This window comes from Mandrillus leucophaeus, unplaced genomic scaffold, assembly GCF_000951045.1.
Source record: "Mandrillus leucophaeus isolate KB7577 unplaced genomic scaffold, Mleu.le_1.0 Scaffold630, whole genome shotgun sequence".
In the NCBI taxonomy this organism is placed as follows: Eukaryota; Metazoa; Chordata; class Mammalia; order Primates; family Cercopithecidae; genus Mandrillus; species Mandrillus leucophaeus.
Genome location: NW_012106809.1, coordinates 180,739 through 198,583, shown reverse-complemented (window position 1 = coordinate 198,583; position 17,845 = coordinate 180,739). Strand labels below are relative to the sequence as shown.

The 17,845-nt window shown below is 47.7% G+C and overlaps 1 protein-coding gene across 4 annotated transcripts in view; it reads right to left on the bottom strand.

The window, feature by feature from the left end:
- Window positions 1–12,378: 12,378 nt before the first annotated feature.
- Window positions 12,379–17,845, bottom strand: part of NFKBIL1 (nuclear factor of kappa light polypeptide gene enhancer in B-cells inhibitor-like 1) — an 11,940-nt gene continuing 6,473 nt past the window's right edge. For 2 of the 4 annotated variants that reach the window (XM_012000453.1, XM_012000455.1), the window contains exons 3-4: window positions 13,359–13,580; window positions 12,379–13,186 (exon numbers count right to left, since the gene is read on the bottom strand). In XM_012000453.1, the coding sequence (XP_011855843.1) occupies window positions 12,597–13,186; window positions 13,359–13,580 (812 nt within the window). In that variant the 3' untranslated portion in view covers window positions 12,379–12,596. The remainder of the gene's footprint in view (window positions 13,187–13,358; window positions 13,581–17,845) is intronic. The other 2 variants (XM_012000454.1, XM_012000456.1) reach the window with 1 other exon arrangement.

The window sequence follows — 17,845 nt, the reverse complement described above, 5'->3', positions numbered from 1 at the left end:
TCCCAAAAATTTTTTTTTTTTTTGTAACTTGAATCTAACCATGTTAACTCTCTACTAGAAAGCTCATTCTTTGGAGGAATATAACTGAACCCAGGAGATGGAGGCTGCAGTGAGTCAAGATCACACCATTGCACTCCAGCCTGGGGGACAGAGCAAGACTGTCTCAAAAAAAAAAAAAAAAAAAAAAGTTCCAAAAATGTTTTCCTTTCTATTGATATGTAACTTAGGTATGAGGTGGACACCTCTTAAGTGTACGACTGATGAATTTTTCCATCTGTATGTAGCCATCACCCAGTTCCACGTATTTTCAGGTTCCCAGCAGGTTCCCTCATGCCCCCTCCCTGCTGATACCCTCCAAAGATAACCAACCACTCTCTCTCCTTTGTCACCATAGATTAGTTCCTCCTGCTTTGGGGCATCATATAAATGAAATCACACAGAATGTACTCATTTCTGTTTGGCCTCTTTCAGTCAGCATTATGTTTGTGAGATTCATCCACGTGGTTGTATGTATCAGTAATATTTTTTAAAAAAATTGCGATGTGGGCCGGGCGCGGTGGCTCAAGCCTGTAATCCCAGCACTTTGGAGGCCGAGACGGGCGGATCACGAGGTCAGGAGATCGAGACCATCCTGGTTAACCCGGTGAAACCCTGTCTCTACTAAAAAATACAAAAAACTAGCCAGGCGAGGTGGCAGGCGCCTGTAGTCCTAGCTACTTGGGAGGCTGAGGCAGGAGAATGGCGTAAACCCAGGAGGCAGAGCTTGCAGTGAGGCGAGAGAGATCGGGCCACTGCACTCTAGCCTGGGCGACAGAGCGAGACTCTATCTCAAAAAAAAAAAAAAAAATTGTGATGTGCTATTCTATTGTATCAATATACTCTAATATATTCTATTGATGGGCATTTGGTTTGTTTCTAGTTTTTGTCGAACACAAAAAATGTTGATACGAACATTCTCATACATGAGCCCATTTTCAGTTAGCTTACAAGTTACAAGGTTTAAAAAAAAGCAAAGTTTCTAAAGATGACTTTATTCACTTTTCCTAAGTTTGAGATAATACCAACTGGTCACCTCAAATATTATTACTGCTACTGATGTGATTTTACTTGGAGAGTGTTAGAGGGGTTGGAGCTGGGGCTGGTGGTGACCCGGGGTCAAGCCCACTGTTCCATGGGGGCAGACCACTTCTCTCCCCAGGCACAAGGTCCCTGAGGGGTCTTGGCGTAACATGGAAGGACATGTAATTAACATTCTGGGTGTGTATGAGTTATTTCTCCTGTTCTCCTTCTCTACTTGAGGCCGTGTACCTTTGCCTTTTATGCTTTACTAGTCTTAGCTATTATTTCTGTAGGGGCACAAAGGGGTGATCCCTTCCTGACCCATCATAAGGGTTATGGCCAATACTCCTATAACAAAAGACAGATTAACAAGAGAAAAGCGTAATACATTTATTTAATCAAAGTTTTAGAGAACATGGGAGTCTTCAGAAATGAGGACCGAAGGACCCAGGGAAATCTATTTTTATGCTTAGATTTGACGAAGAATGAACAGCTGTGCAGAAATGTAATTGAACAAAAGGAGTATAATCTAATGGTAATAGACTGGAATTGGGGGGATCCCAGTAAGGCCTGGCCATATTCTTCTTGGTCTCTCTGTACAGCATTCCTTCCTCCCAGGGATAGGGCAGAACCTCTTCTGGAATGAAGGTCTTATAACCTACTATCAGATGAGGTAGGTCAGAAAATTTCTTTTCCTTTTTTTTTTTTTGAGACAGGTTCTTACTCTGTTGCCCAGGCTGAAGTGCAGTGGCACAATCTCCGCTCACTGCAACCTCTGCCTCTCGGGTTCAAGCGATTCTCCTGCCTCAGCCTCCCTAGTAGCTGGGATTACAGGTACTCCATCAAGCCCGTCTAATTTATTTTTGTATTTTTAGTAGAGATGGTGGGGGGGGGGGTCTCACCATGTTGGCCAGGTTCGTCTCGAACTCCTGACCTCAGGTGATCCGCCTGCCTTGACCTCCCAAAGTGCTGGGATTATGGGTGTAAGCCACTGTGCCCAACCTTCTTTTCATTCTTTTAACCTTATCTCTTGCGTCAGTGTTGGTTTCCCTCTTAGCCCCTGTTCCTTTCTTTTTCTCCGTGTTGCCCTTTCTTTCAGGGTCCTTTTGCTTCCTGTTGTCTCTTTCTGCTTCTCTAATGGTATGAGCTGATAGACTGAGACCCCAACTGAGCTATATTAAAATATAAAATAGTATTGCAAGACTGGGTGCCGCGGCACACGCCTGTCATCCCAGCACTTTGGGAGGCCGAGGAGAGTGTGAGAGTGGATCACGAGGTCAAGAGATAGAGACAATCCTGGCCAACATGGTGAAACTCCATCACTGCTAAAAATACAAAAAATTAGCCGAGCGTGGTGGCACGTGCCTGTAGTCCTAGCTACTAGGGAGGCTGAGGCAGGAGAACTGCTTGAACCCGCGAAGCAGAGATTGAGAGATTGCAGTGAACCAAGATCGCACCACTGCACTCCAGCCTGGGCAACAAAGTGAGACTCCATTTCAAACAAACAAACAAACCAACCAAAAAAGAAAACAAAACAAAACAAAAAACAAAAAACAACAAAAAACCAAAATGGTATTGCAATTAATAGTGAGACACAGAGAGAAATTTAAATTAAAGAGGAAGAAATTTAAATTAAAGGCAAGAAGGAGTGATGGGGAGACGAGAGACACAGAGGAAGGAAGGGCAAGACTGGGCTGAGGCTGTGTCACGTGCATGTGAGATATGCTGAAGGATGCTCCTTGAGATGAGCCAATCTTGGTTTCAATCTCAGTTTCGGAGGTTGTATGAAATTTGGTTTCTTTCTTGGGCAGGCCAGCAGTTGGTTTGGGACTTTCCCTGGGTGGGAGAGCTGATGACTGGAGTCTTGTGCCCCAAACTCAGGGAAATACAGTCTTTATAGTGGTCTTTGTGGAGAAACTAGTGAAATCTCTGAAGCCTCCAAATGAGACTGAAATGACATTAGCTTCAAACTTGAACTTAGCCTCAAAACCTAAATTGGGATTTAATACCAACATCAACCCTAACCCAAATTTAACCTCAACCCAAATCACAACTCAGACTCAACCCCAACTGTAACCCTAACCTCAAATCTAAACACATTCCAATTAATAACCCCCTAAATAAAACTCCTCTACCCCAACCCAACCCTGTTCCTAGGGCTAATCTTGAAACCAGTTTACCACCACTCCTAACACTAAACTTAAATCTGACTCTAAATGTAAATCCAATCTGAGCCACAAGCCTAAAGTTGAACTTTATCCTGCTTTATGAATTATTCATCCATCCCTCCATTTAGTGAGTATCTGAGTGCCTACCACATGCTGGGCATTGTTCTAAGGCAGGAGGGACACAGAGGCAAAGGGATCAGATAAGGCACCTGCGGAGCTTGTATTCCAGTGAGGCCAGACGGAAAAGAAAGAAACTGAAGAAGAAATTGGTACATAGTGCTATGAGAAAATAAGACAGGCTGGTGTCGTTAGAGTGGCAGGGAGCTACTTTTAAACACAGCAGTCAGCAAAATCCGCTTCAAGTGATTGGGTGGCACTGGAGCTAAGACCCAAATGACAAAAAATAGTGACCAGGTAAAAGTTTGGGAGCAAAGCATTCCAGGTAAAGGGAGCAGCTACTGCAAATGCTGGAAGGCGGAACCAAGCTGGGGGTGTTGGAGACAAACAGGCGGCCAGTGTGGCTGGAGCAGAGAGGCTGGGAGAGGGGTGGGAGATGAGGTCAGAGAGGAGGCCAGGGGCCAGGTCATGCAGGGCCATGCGAGGAGGGTGAAGCCTCTAGATTTCATCCAGCCACAGGAAGCCTTTAAAGGTTGTCAGTGTGTGTCTTGCAGGGGAGTGAGATAGAGAAGAGAGAGGTGAGCAGAGGTGATTGGATTTTTTTTTTTTTTTTGACATGGTGTCTTGCTCTATGGCCTAGGCTGGAGTGCAGTGGCACCATCATAGCCCACTGCAACCTCAAAATCATGGGCTGAAGTCATCCTTCCACCTCAGTTTCCCAAGTATCTAGGACTATAGGTGTGTGCCACTGTGCCTGGCTGATTTTAAAAAAGATTTTAAAATTTTTGTAGAGACAGGGTCTCACTATGCTGTTTAGACTGGTCTCGAACTCCTGGTTTCCAAGTGATCTGCCCATCTCAGCTTCCCAAAGTGTTTTTTGTTGTTGTTGTTTGTTTGTTTGAGAGGGGGTTTCGCTCTTTTTGCCCAGGTTGGAGTGCAATGGCTGATCTCAGCTCACTGCAACCTCTGCCTCCTAGGTTCAAGTGATTCTCCTGCTTCAGCCTCCCAAGCAGCTGGGATTACAGGTGCACGCCACCATGCCTGGCTAATTTTTTGTATTTAGTAGAGATGGGCTTTCACCATGTTAGTCAGGCTGGTCTCGAACTCCTGACCTCAGGTAATCCACCTGCCTCAGCCTCTCAAAGTGTTGGGATTACAGTTGTGAGCCACTATGCTGGGCCAGTCTCCCAAAGTTTTGAGATTACAGGCATGAGTCACCACACCGGCCCTGGAATTTTTTTATTTCTTTTTTTTGGAAATGGAGTCTCACTCTGTCGCCCAGGCTGGAAAGCAGTAGCACAATCTCGGCTCGCTGCAACCTCTGCCTCCCAGGTTCAAGTGATCTGCCTATCTCAGTCTCCCAAGTAGGTGCGATTATAGGTGCATGCCACCATGCCTGGCTAATTTTTGTACTTTTAGTAGAGAAAGTACACCATGTTGGCCAGGCTGGTCTTGAACTCCTGACCTCAAGTGATCCGCCTGCCTCAGCCTCCCAAAGTGCTGGAATTACAGACATGTGCCACTGCACTCAGCCTGTTTTTTTTTTTTTTTTGGAGATGGAGTCTCACTTTTTTTTGTCCAGGTTGGAGTACAGTGGCACCATCATAGGTCACTGCAGCCTTGAACTCTTGGCCTCAGGCAATCTTTGTACCTTAGCCTCCCAAAGTGTTGGGATTACAGGCATGAGCCGCTGAGCCTGGCCTGGACTTTTTTTTTTTTTTTTGAGATGGAGTCTTGCTCGGTTGCCCAGGCTGGAGTGCTATGGCGTGATCTTGGCTCACTGCAACTTCCACCTCCCAGGTTCAAGTGATTCTCCTGCCTTGGCCCCCTGAGTAGCTGGGATTACAGGCGTGCACCACCATGCCTAGCTAATTTTGGTATTTTTAGTAGAGATGGGGTTTCATCATGTTGGGCAGGCTGGTCTCGAACTCCTGACCTTGTGATCCACCCGCCTCGGCCTCCCAAAGTGCTGGGATTATAGGCATAGCCAACGTGCCCGGCCTGGACTTGTTTTTAAAAGATCGCTGTGGCTCCTGTGATTAGGCTGGCTGGTAGGAGACAGGTGGCAGTGGCATTAATGGTGAAGAGAAAATAGTGGCAGCCATGGAGATGGAGAGAAGTAGACAAATTTGGGATATATTATACATTCCAAGGGTAGAATCGACAGGACTAGATGTTGGATTGATGGGTGGGAGATGTAGAGACTGGGAGAGAAGCAGGATTCTGATGGATGGAAAAACTAAAAACTTCTATTTTGGGTGTGGTTAAGTGTAAGTCTATTAGACACACAAGTAGAGATGTCACTTGGCAGATAAACATCTGGATTTCAGGGCAAGGTCCAAGCTAGATAAAGAAACCTGGGCATGGTCAGCATGAAGATGGTGTTTAAAGCCATGGAACTTCTCTTGGGCATCCCTATAAGACCCCTTTGAGGCACTTGTTTCCCCTCACAATGGATGTAGTGCATCTTCCATTCTGAATTCCAGAAGCAACAACCTCCTGCTCCCAGAAGCTAAACTCTCCAGACTTAGTCTTCTGAATTCCCACTGGGATTTCACCTCCCTGGATTCAATTCCCGACTCCACAAGGACCCTTCTACCAATCCACTTCACAATATATGGTGGAACTCCTCACAGTTTCAAATCTTGTCTTCTATGTTTGAAAGCGTTTTCCTCTGGGCATTTTGAAACCTGGCTTTCCCCTAATGATGCTAGTCCTCTCTGTGGTGAAGGTTGCTCTTTCTTCGACCTCCATCACTAGAGGAATGAAGGTAGAAGAGAGGGGTTATTTTCTCTCCCCCGGACCATTGGCAACCTCCTCCTCCTCTCCCAAAGCATGTGCCTTTTGCATTGGCCATGCTCTTCCTGTCTTCACAGCACAATCTTATCCATCAAAATCTTGGTTATGCTCTTAACAACTTGTATAACTAGCTTAGTCTTTCTCCACATCTTATCCCTACCACCTCCTTGTTTGTTTGCTTTTTGAGACAAGGTGTTGCTCTGTCACCCAGGCTGGAGTTCAGTGGCATGCTCTTGGCTCACTGCAGCCTCGACCTCCTGGGCTCAAGTGATCCTCCCATGTCAGCCTCCTGAGTAGCTAGGACTACAGGCGCACGCCACCATGCCTGGCCTTTTTTTTTTTTTTTTTTTTGCAGAGACAGGGTTTTGCTATGTTGCCTAGGCTGGTCTTTAACTCCTGAGCTCAAGCGATCCACCTCCCTTGGCCTCCCAAAGTGCTGGGATTACAGGCATGACCCACCACACCCGGCCTCCTACCATCATCTTTAGTGACTTCAAAAGTCACAAAGATCGGCTGGGCACAGTGGCTCACACTTGTAATTCCAGCACTTTGGGAGGCCGAGGCAAGCAGATCACGAGGTCAGGAGATCAAGACCATCCTGACTAACAAGGTGAAACCCTGTCTCTACTAAAAATACAAAAACAAAATTAGCTAGGCGTGGTGGCAGGCGCCTGTAGTCCCAGCTACTTGGGAGGCTGAGGTGAGAGAATGGCATGAATCCGGGAGGTGGAGCTTGCAGTAAGCCAAGATCGCAACACTGCACTGGGTGACAGAGCGAGACTCCGTCTCAGAGGAAAAAAAATAAAAATAAAAAAAGAAGCCACACAGATCAGATCAGTCTTACAATCTGGCCTCTCAATTCTCCAAGTTTCTCAAATCTACTGGTTTTACAGTCTCTTCCCGCCTCCATTTTAGCCACCCAGGAGTAAGGTTGTACCTTAAACCCCAGCATCACTTGGAAGAATTATGCCTTCAAGATCTTGATCTCTGAATTACCCTTCTCGTCACAACCACTCACTTTTCACATCTCCCAGTCTCTGCCTCCCCTTGTATCAGTTCTTTATTCTTACCAAGACTTCCGGCTGCTTCTGCTTTCCTGGTTTTGCTTGTTGATTTAACATATACTGCATGGTCAACAATTTCAACTCCACTTTGTCTGCATTTTAGAATCTCTTACCACTAGGCACCGAAGCTCATGCCTGTAATCCCAGCACTTTGGGAGGCCAAGGCAGGTGGATCACCTGAGGTCAGGAGTTTGAGACCAGCCTGGCCAATGTGGTGAAACCCCATCTCTACTAAAAATACAAAAATTAGCTGGGTGTGGTGGTGCACACCTGTAATCCCAGCTACTCAGGAGGCTGAGGGAGGAGAATCGCTTGAACCTGGGAGGTGGAGGTTGCAGTGCACCAAGGTTGAGCCATTGCACTGCAGCCTGGGCAACAAGAGTGAAACTCCGTCTCAAAAATTGACTTGGGTAAACTAAGTGGTCTCATTCTTGGGGCTTTGTCTTAGGCTGCCAAGCACTGCAGTAGACAGCTGAGTCACCATGAGGCCTATAACTAATCCTGGCCAGCTAATCTGAGAATCATCAGTGTTTCTGGACACAACTTTTACTCATTCTTTGTTGACTCCCCATTATACTCCTGTGCGTGATGTTCTAAATCTCCGTGCCTCTGATGCCCTTCACTCTCATCTATTAACATTTCATTGAGCTTAAGGCCATCCAGTGTGGATCTCACTTCCCTCTTTTCCCTTCATTTTGTTATTTATATTTAATCTTTCCTTACATATTGACTCACAGTACTTTTTCTTGTTTCCAAGACTGATCCTTTTATCTGTAATCTATTCCACTTCCTCTATCTTTACTACATTCTCTCCCCACTTTTTACTTAGGTTTTCACTCTCTCTCGTTTGTTTTTGGGATAGTCTTGCTCTGTTGCCCAAGCTGGAGTGCAGTGGCATGATCTTGGCTCACTGCAACCTCTACCTCCTGAGTTCAAGTGATTCTCCTGCCTCAGCCTCCTGAGTAGCTGGAGTTACAGGCGTGTGCCACCATGCGCAGCTAATTTTTGTATTTTTAGTAGAGACAGCATTTCACCATTTTGGCTAGGTTGGTCTTGAACTCCTGATATCTATGGTCCGCCCACCTTGGCCTCCCAAAGTGCTGGGATTACAAGTGTGAGCCACCACACCTGGATTTTTTTTTTTTTTTTTTTGGAGACTGAGTCTCACTCTGTCACGCAGGCTGGAGTGCAGTGGTGTGATCTCAGCTCACTGCAACCTCTGCCTCCTGGGTTCAAGTGATTCTCCCACCTCAGCGAATAGCTGGGACCGCAGGCATGTACCACCACGTCTGGCTAATTTTTGTATCTTTTGTAGAGACGGGGTTTTGCCATGTTGGCCAGGCTAGTCTTGAACCCCTGGCCTCAAGTGATCCGCCCACTTTGGCCTCCCACAGTGCTGGGATTACAGGTGTGAGTCACTGCACCTGGCCTATCTTTGTCTCTTTAAGCATCTTCATTTTACATTCAATTTTATTTCTTGAAAATAAACAACAAAAAAGATCCTTCCTTGAAATCTTTCTCCCTCAAATGTCCAGTCCATCATCTCACCTTCCCTTTTCGTGTGATGTCTCAAAAGACTAGCCCCTTAACGAACCACTTTTTCAGGAACTGGTAAAATTTCCCTCATCTGTGGGTAGAACTAAGAGATGATTCTGTTATTCTGTGTTCACCATTCTGACTTCGTGCCCACCACCTCCTTTTCCTCACCTCCCACTCATTCCTCAACCTATGTAAAGTGATTTCTGCCCCTCTATTAAATGGAAACGGTTTTCTCAAAATTTGTAATCGTCTAGTTCCCGAACCCAACAATCTTTTCAACCCTCATTTACTAGACCTCTTTGAAGCCTCAGACATGGCTGCCCTGTCTCTGCTTGGCATCCCCCGCCCCCACGCCCTACTTTTCTGACTGCTCCCAACCTCTCCTTTATTGGTTCTCTTCCTTCGATCATGCTCAGGGCTCTTCTGGTCACTCTGCCCCTTCCCTTGAAGATCCTGTCCACTCAAAGGCTCAGCCTCTACTGGGAAGGGAATGATGCCCAAATCGATTCCTCCAGACCCAACTTCTCTTGGGCTCCAGACCTGCTTTCTGGAAATCTCCACCTGAGAGTCATGCTGGTACCTCAAATCTTCTTTGAGCACTTTATTACCCTAAGCAGGCATACCTATACATTATAACTATAATGTATAGTTATTTGTATATTGTCTCATTAGACTGCAAGTTCTATGAAGGAAGTGACTTTATTATTTATACCTATTGTCAAGCAGTGCCTTGCTCCTAACAGGTGCTTAAATTTTTTTTTTGGATAGAATCTTGCTCTGTCACCCCAACTGGAGAACAGAGGTGTGATCTCAGTTCACTGCAACCTCGCTTCCCGGGTTCAAGAGATTCTTGTGCCTCAGCCACCTGAGTAGCTGGGATTACAGGCACCCACCACCAGGCCCAGCTAATTTTTATATTTTTAGTAGAGACGGGGTTTCACCATGTTGGCCAGGCTGGTCTTGAACTCCTCGCCTTAAGTGATCCTCCCAAAGTGCTCCCACCTTTGCCTCCCAAAGTGCTGGGATTACAGGAGCGAGGTGCCTGACCACCACCACCCACCTTTTGGACAGACATTGAGAGGATTTGTGGTGTTAGGAAAAGGGCTGTTTAACACACAGTAGGTATTCATTCACAAGATGATGAACGTTTTCTTACTTGTCTGTACTCCTGCAGCACTCTCCTGTTCTCCCTCTTTCTCATCACCTGGACCACTGCCCACAGGATGAAGTCCAATCTCTGACCTTGACTTTCTGTGGTCCTTTCTTCATCACACGTTCCCTCACACCTGTGCTTCTTTTACCTCAGGATGCTCCTTTCCCGGAACATACTGCATTTTCTGACTTGTCAGGCTCTGCTCAAGACATGTTATTTGCCTATGGAAACTTTCCATCCACCTCCACCTAGCGAACCTGTTCATTAGAGCAAGTTCAATGCTGTCCCCTCAGAGGCTCCCTGGAGGCTTTCAGATGGACTTCATCTCCCCCTTTCTGTAAACATCTTAAACTTTACTCACCATGCCTTGAATCAGTTAATTAGGTATGGGTCTGCCTCCCCACTAGATTGTAAGCTTGAAGCAGGGTTTAAATTGATCTTTGGGCTACATAATGCTCAGCTGACCTACACGGAACAGAGTCCCTCCCAGTTCCTTTTCCTAACTTAACCCAAACCTGTTCCAACCTGAGTCCTCAAACTGACCCTCTCCAATCCCATTATTCTTTTCTAGGCCTATTCCTCCAATTGAATCCCAGTGCATCCTCCACTGAGACTCAACTCCTGGTGCCAGCTCAAGAGAGCAGAGATACACTTCCACCTACCCACTGTTTCATGGCAGGCACTGAGTCACCCCTTGGGAATCCCGGGCCCCCCCGCCCCTGCCCCCACCATGCTGGACAGGATGCCTGCTGCCTGCCCCAAGGGGTCAGAGGAAGCCAGGGCCTCTAGGGCTCAGTATTTTTATCAGCCTAGGAAACAAGAGACACAGAAGCGGAAACCATGTGGTCAGAGAAAGTGAACAGCCCTTATCTCAGGGGAACCCCCACCAAGGCTGGGGGCCAGACACCAGGTAGGGTCGTTGAAAAGACTGTGATCCGGTGGGCCCAGGTTTCAGGGCTTATTTTGCTTTGGTTTTATGTAACTCATGCAGAAGGGGAAATGATGTGCTTAAAAACCAGTAAGAAATCTCCTGGGTGGAGGAGCAAATTTGGTCACCAGTTTTCTGCAATTTACCTCTCAACCCCCAGCTTAGGGACCATAACCCCAACTCCCCCCAAGGCCAAACCTGGGCTCTTTGCATGCCACTTCCGAAAAGCTCCAGCCTGTGAGAGGAACCGGACGCCAGGGTCACACACAGCTTGAAGTCTCTTCTCTGAATCACAGCAGCTTCCTCTCACAGGATCTTTCTCACCAGCCCTTCCCCCTCCTGCACCCTGAACATCTGCCTGGTCCTTCAGAGGCCTTGGGTCTCTTCCGAACTTCAGGCTGTCTGTCTTCTTCAAGGATCTCGTGCTCACCCATGTTCCCATGTTCCCAGAGGTTTGCCCTCCCTGTCCTCTACTGACTTCCACTTCCACTCCTGGGATTCTCCTGTAGAAACCTGGGCTCATAAACCTGAAAAATAAGTTTCTGATGGGTAAGATGCTCTGGTGTAACTATGCAGACAGTGCACTCACCAGCACATGCCTGGACTCTCCTTGCAGCCCTGTCCTTTCTTTTTGCCGAGTTCCCAGTTGTGTCCTGGGCGATGGTAGTGGGGTCTGGTCTGTCATTTCCTATCTTAGTTTCCAGGGAGCCCCCCTCTCTCCTCCGTGGGAATCCCAGACTCTCCCTCTACCCCTCAGGACTTCAACTACTGATTCTTGGAAAAGGAAATGTTTATAGGGAAGGCCATGCCTGGGCTGCCCAGAGATGAACTCAGGTTTAGGATGGGGCAGAAGCTGAATGGCAGAGATGAAGATTGGGGCCCTGGAGGAAGAGAGATACAACTGACAAGCTAGAGGGCAGAGACGGATGGAGCCAGCGGCATGGCTGGCCTTGGGTGTGGAGCTCCAGTTGCCCAAGAACAGACAACCCAGGTTACATAATTTTGCTCTTTCCACCTCCTTCCTCTGCTACTAATTTTAGCAACTGAAATTCCACTCCCCCACAGGGCTCTTCCTCCAGCCATTCTGCTTGTATTCCCCATCCTCCCCCAGCCTCCTCATGGCCCCCCAGCCCCGGCTGCCCCCAACTCGCTCATTCAGTGACTCAGCAAAGGGAAAGCCCTGTGTTGGGGGAAGGGGGTGTTAAGTGGGGAGGAGGATGTGGTTCAGCTTGGGGAGCCAGGGAGGGGAGGGAAACTGGTTTTGTTCCCCTTTTTGCCTCTGTTCGCATCTATTTCTCCAGCCACAGACTGCAGGGTGGACAAGACTCCGGTGTAGGGAGCGCAGTGAGACTGCATGGCAAACTGGGCCTTCTTAGGGCTGAACTGTGGGGGCATGCAGAGGCTTCTTGCCTCCAGCTGAGAGCCCGCGTTAGCGTGTGTGTGTGTTGCAGGTGTGTGGGAGCTGTGGGTTTCAGCAGGCGGGGCGGGAAAGGAGATGTCATGGGTGATGAAAACCACAGCAATGGAAAAAGACAGAGGAGACACTGGGAGTGAGATGTGGAACCAGGTCTTATTAGGAAACGGCAGAGTCAAAGAGCAGTGGTGGCGGCCCGCACTCCCCACCCCTACTTGTTACAAGTTTCGCTCCCACCCATATCCTCTGCTGAGCAGCACCTGGCTCTTCCTTGTGGTCCCCATCCTTTCCCTTACCCTTCCTTCTGCCTCATCCTGAGGCTGCAGCCCCGAAGTTTCTTGCTTCTTCCCTAGGGTCACTTGAGGGCCTCTGCATGGCGATTCAGGGCCTGAGAAAGGGCTGTCACCGCTCCCATCACACGACCCAGCTCCCAGGTCTCAATCTGGCTTCGGAATCGCTGCAGGAAGCGGTCAGGGTGCCAGCGGACCTGCTGGACCCTCAAGTACCTCCTCAGAGCCCCCTGTTCCTCCAAAGGGGGGCCCCTGGCCACCAGGGCTGCAGCCATGGCCTCTGGGTCCCCTCCCCCAGGGCAGGGCCAGGGCACATCACCAAATCGCCAGAGGCTGCCCCTCCCCGCTCCTCTGGGGTGCTCTGCCCTGGGCCCAGCCCTGGCTGGCTTGGGTTCTCGGTCCCCTAGAGCCTCCTGCGCCCTCCTGGCTCGGCTCTCACGCAGTTCTTCCTCCTTGACCCGGGCTCGCTCTCTGAAGAGCCGCTGCTCCTCCTCCTGCTGTCGCCAGCTCTGACTGGAGCCCTCAGCCCGTGGGGGTCGACAGGATCCCTCTGCTTCTCGCTGCTGCTGCTGGCACTTCTGGGCATGTTCCCGGGCCAGGCGATCTGACCAGGCTGAGAAGGACTCAGGTTCCTGGGTCTCATGGGAGGCATCACCTGTTTGGGAGGGTGGGATGGGGGTAGTTGGAGAGAGGCTGTGAGAAGGTGATGGACCCCAAGAGGCAGGGAAACACAGAGAAGGAGGCAGAGGAGCCTAGTGTGATGCATTCATGCAGATGGAAAGCGGCCAGCGGGGAAGGGCAGCTGTGGATAGCAGTGGACTTCTCACCTTCAAACCTCCCCATGACTTCCTGCCACTCGTCCTCCAGCTCACCCTGGAGCTTCTGCCTCCATTCCCGCTCCTTGGAGGCATCATCTTCTTCCTCCTCTTCAGCAGAATCCCAGGGGGGTCCCCAGCCCAAAATTTGGCCAGGGGTTTCCCCATCCTTATTCTTTATTCCCATGGCAGAGGGACAGCGGCTTAGCAGCGGGAGGAAGAAATCGGTGTAGGCTGTTGGTGGGAGAGCAGGGAGCAGAAGTTAGCTGGGACTCCCACTCCTCGGCAGAGCTGCCATCTTGAATCCTGCTGGTCACTCACTCCCTTGGTCTTAAAGCAATGGAAGGGTGGCCCACATGTATGCCTCCTGGGTATTAGGAAATAACCATCACTGATAAATACAGACTGATCGTTTACCACATGCATGATAAGTGTAGTAGTTTAAAATATTCTTGGCTGGGCGTGGTGGCTCACGCCAGTAATCCCAGTACTTTGGGAGGCTGAGGTGGGCAGATTACGAGGTCAGGATATCAAGACTATCCTGGCTAACACAGTGAATCCCATCTCTACTAAAAAATACAAAAAATTAGCCAGGTGTGGTGGTGGGCACCTGTAGTCCCAGCTACTCGGGAGGCTGAGGCAGAAGAATGGCGTGAATCTGGGAGGTGGAGCTTGCAGTGAGCTGAGATCACACCACTGCACTCCAGCCTGGGGGACAGAGCGAGACTCTGTCTCAAAAAAAAAAAAAAAATTCTCACTTGTGTCTCCACAAACTATTTCAGTGTCCCAGAAGTTCTACCATGCCAACTGACATTTTCTGACCTGCCTCCAGCCACCAAGGCAGTGCCAAAATTCTTTGACTATGCATTCCACTTTTCACTTAAAAATACTGTCACTATATAAATCCCTTATTTTCTCATCTGAAACCATATATATGAGACTGGGAAAATATCTGAACGCCCTACTCTGGGCCATTAATAATACACAAATATGTAATACTTATCTTTTATTATCACTTATCAATAAACTGAGTAAAATAAATGTTTTCAGGGGAATTTCTCTCAGTCAGCCTTACCAGGGGATGATGGGAGAGGGGTGGGGAGGTGAACCGGCAACAAGTATGAGCCACAGAATGTGGCCGCAGCAGAGCAAGTTCTTTCCAAATGACTGCTGACCTAGGGCGGGGAAAAGGAGTGGAGTGTGACAGAGGGTCTCACCCACGGGCTGAGAGAAAACAGGAGAGGAAACGACGTTCCTGAACTCCCCTTTTCTTCAGTCCCAACCTTGTTGCATCTGGCCCAAGGTTAGCTGAGTGCCATGCTACTTCCTTCACTGCCAACCCAGGCACCCTGGCCAGGCCCACCTACTGTGGCCGCCAACCAACTCTTTCACCTGGGGGATAGAAGAAGGGGAGGGAGGCAGCCATCCTTCCTGTGGACCTACTTTCTTTCCCCGGGGTAAGAGGAAATGGACTAGCAGTCCTTAAATCTTTATTCAGTAGTGCTGGAAAGTACTGTTTACCTGGCAGAAAGCTGGAATAGGGGAAGGCAAGGCCAGGAAGGCAAGAAGACAGAATGGCCCAGCTGTGGCTGGTCAAGGCCCACCATCCCTACCCAAATCACATCAGGGTGAGGGGAGAGTGGGGGCACTTCTCCCTAGTGCTGCTGTGACCTGTCACAGACCCTCTCAACTTATCCCACCCAGGGAGTACCTGGTTCTGTCGCATGTTCCCCACCTGAGCTCACTGCAGGTGTGAGTGTAGTGGGTGCTCAGGCTTGCATGGGAGGTTTACATTCATAGGTTTCAAGGAGTAGGACCTCCAACTATAAAAACATAATATTAAACAGCCACTACAACTGAGGCATGTGTTTGAAAACAGCTGGCTACAAAACCGTAGAGAGGATCAGATCTGGCTGGGCATGGTGGCTCACACCTGTAATCCCAGCACTTTGGGAGGCTGAGGGAGGTGGATCACAAGGTCAGGAGTTCAAGATCAGCCTGGCCAAGATGGTGAAACCCCATCTTTACTTAAAAAAAAATATATACACACACACACACACACACACACACACACACAGATATATATATATATATATTAGCCACGCGTGGTGGCCAGTGCCTGTAATCCCAGCTACTCGGGAGGCTGAGGCAGAGAATTGCTTGAACCTGGGAGGCAGAGGTTGCAGTGAGCTGAGATTGTGCAAAAAAAAAATAAATAAATAAAAAATAAAAAAGAAAATAAATAAATAAATTAATTAAATTAAATTAAAAAAAAAAAAAAAGAAGCAGAGAGGATCAGATCCTAACTGTCTAAAACAAGAGGCCAAATCCTATGGTTGGGAAAAAAAAAGGCTGGGTGTGGTGGCTCATGGCCTGTAATGCCAGCACTTTGGAGGCCGAGGCGGGTGGATCACCTGAGGTCAGGAATTCCAGACCAGCCTGGCCAACATGGTGAAACCCCGTCTCTACTAAAAATACAAAAATTAACCAGGCGTGGTAGTATGTGCCTGTAATCCCAGCTACTTGGGAGGCTGAGTCAGGAGAATCACTTGAACCTGGAAGGCAGAGGTTGCAGTGAGCTGAGATTGTGCCATTGCACTCCAACCTGGGCAACAGAGGGAGATTCCGTCTCAAAAAAAAAAAAAAAAAAGAAAGAAAAGAAAAAAAATAGACTGGCAAAAAATATGTAAAAATTCTAGCCTATGGGTGGTGGGGCTGTAGGTGGCTTATCCCCCATTTTTATTTGACATTTTAATGTGAAAGGGATATAATTAAGTTGAAATTTTCTTTTTAAAGAAGGAAGAACAAATTCAATGACTATTAACAGCGTACTGTGATCCCTTCCAGTCCTGTCTTGGTGTACATAAAAGCATACATATGACACATATGTAACTATACTACAAATATTGCTTGGCAACTTGCTTCTTTAACATCTCATTTATATTTTTTCCACAGGAATACATACAGTCTACCTCATACTTTTTGATGACTGTATAGTGTTCCACTGTGTGTACAAAACAAATCTCCTTACCCCAATATCGATAGACTTTGTTTCCAAAAATGTTCAGCCTCATGAGTATCTTTGTTGACTCGTTACAGTCTTTCTGGGGGGGTAGATTTTCATAAGTGGAATTTCTGAGTCAAAGACATGTGCAATTTTGCCAAACTGCTCTCAATAAGTTTGTGCCAGGATACAAGGGTGCCTGTGTCTTCCTTTACCAAAATTGAGTATCATCAACCCTTTTAATTTTGCTAGTTGGATAGATTAAAAAAATATTTTATTAATGATGTTCGTTTCTTTTTCATGTCTTTTGGCTATCTGTATTTTTTTGGTGAATGAATTGCTCATATTCTTTATCTACTTTTTCTTTGGAAATTACACATATTGATATGAGGGTTCTGTACACTGTATGTGTTATACATATTGCAAACATTTTCTTCTATCTGTCTTTAAAAAAACTTTATATTTTTGAGACAAGGTCTCGCCCTGTTGCCCAGGCTGCAGTGCAGTGGCATGATCTTGCTCACTGCAAACTCTGCCCCACCTGGGCTCAAGCGATCCTCCCACCTCAGCCTCCTGAGTAACTGGGACTACAGGACTATAGCCACGTACCACCACGCCTGGCTAATTTTGTATTTTTTGTAGAGACCAGGTCTCACTGTGTTGTCCAGGCTGGTCTTGAACTTCTGGCTCAAGTGATCTGCCTAGATCTGGCTCAAGTGACCCGCACCCAGCCTAAAATTTTCATGTAGTTAAATCTGCATCAATATATTATTTTCTGACTTTTTATTTCATTTCACTCTTAGGAAGGCTCTATTTTAAGATTATAAAACATTCTCTGCATTTTCTTCTACTACTTTAAATGTACACTTATTTTTATTTTTAGAAATTAAAAAACTCGGCTGGGCGCAGTGGCTCACGCCTGTAATCCCAGCACTTTGGGAGCCCGAGGTGGGTGGATCATGAGGTCAGGAGTTCAAGACCAGTCTGGCCAAGATGGTGAAACCCCGTCTCTACTAAAAATACAAAAATTAGCCTCACGTGGTGGCAGATGCCTGTAATCCCAGCTACTCGGGAGGCTGAGGCAGGAGAATCACTTGAACCCAGGAGGTGGAGGTTGTAGCAAGCTGAGATTGTGCCATTGCACGCCAGCCTGGGTGACATAGCAAGACTCTGTCTTGGGGAAAAAAAAAAAAATAGTTCACCTTTCTCCAGTATTAAAAATGCCCCCTTTAGGCCGGGCACGGTGGCTCACGCCTGTAATCCCAGCACTTTGGGAGCCCGAGGTGGGCGGATCATGAGGTCAGGAGTTCGAGACTAGCCTGGCCAATATAGTGAAACCCTGTTTCTACTAAAAGTACAAAAAATTAGCCGGGTGTGGTGGCAGGCGCCTGTAATCCCAGCTACTCGGGAGGCTGAGGCAGGAGAATGGCTTAAATCCAGGAGGTGGAGGTTGCAGTGAGCCGAGATCACACTACTGCACTCCAGTCTGGGCAAC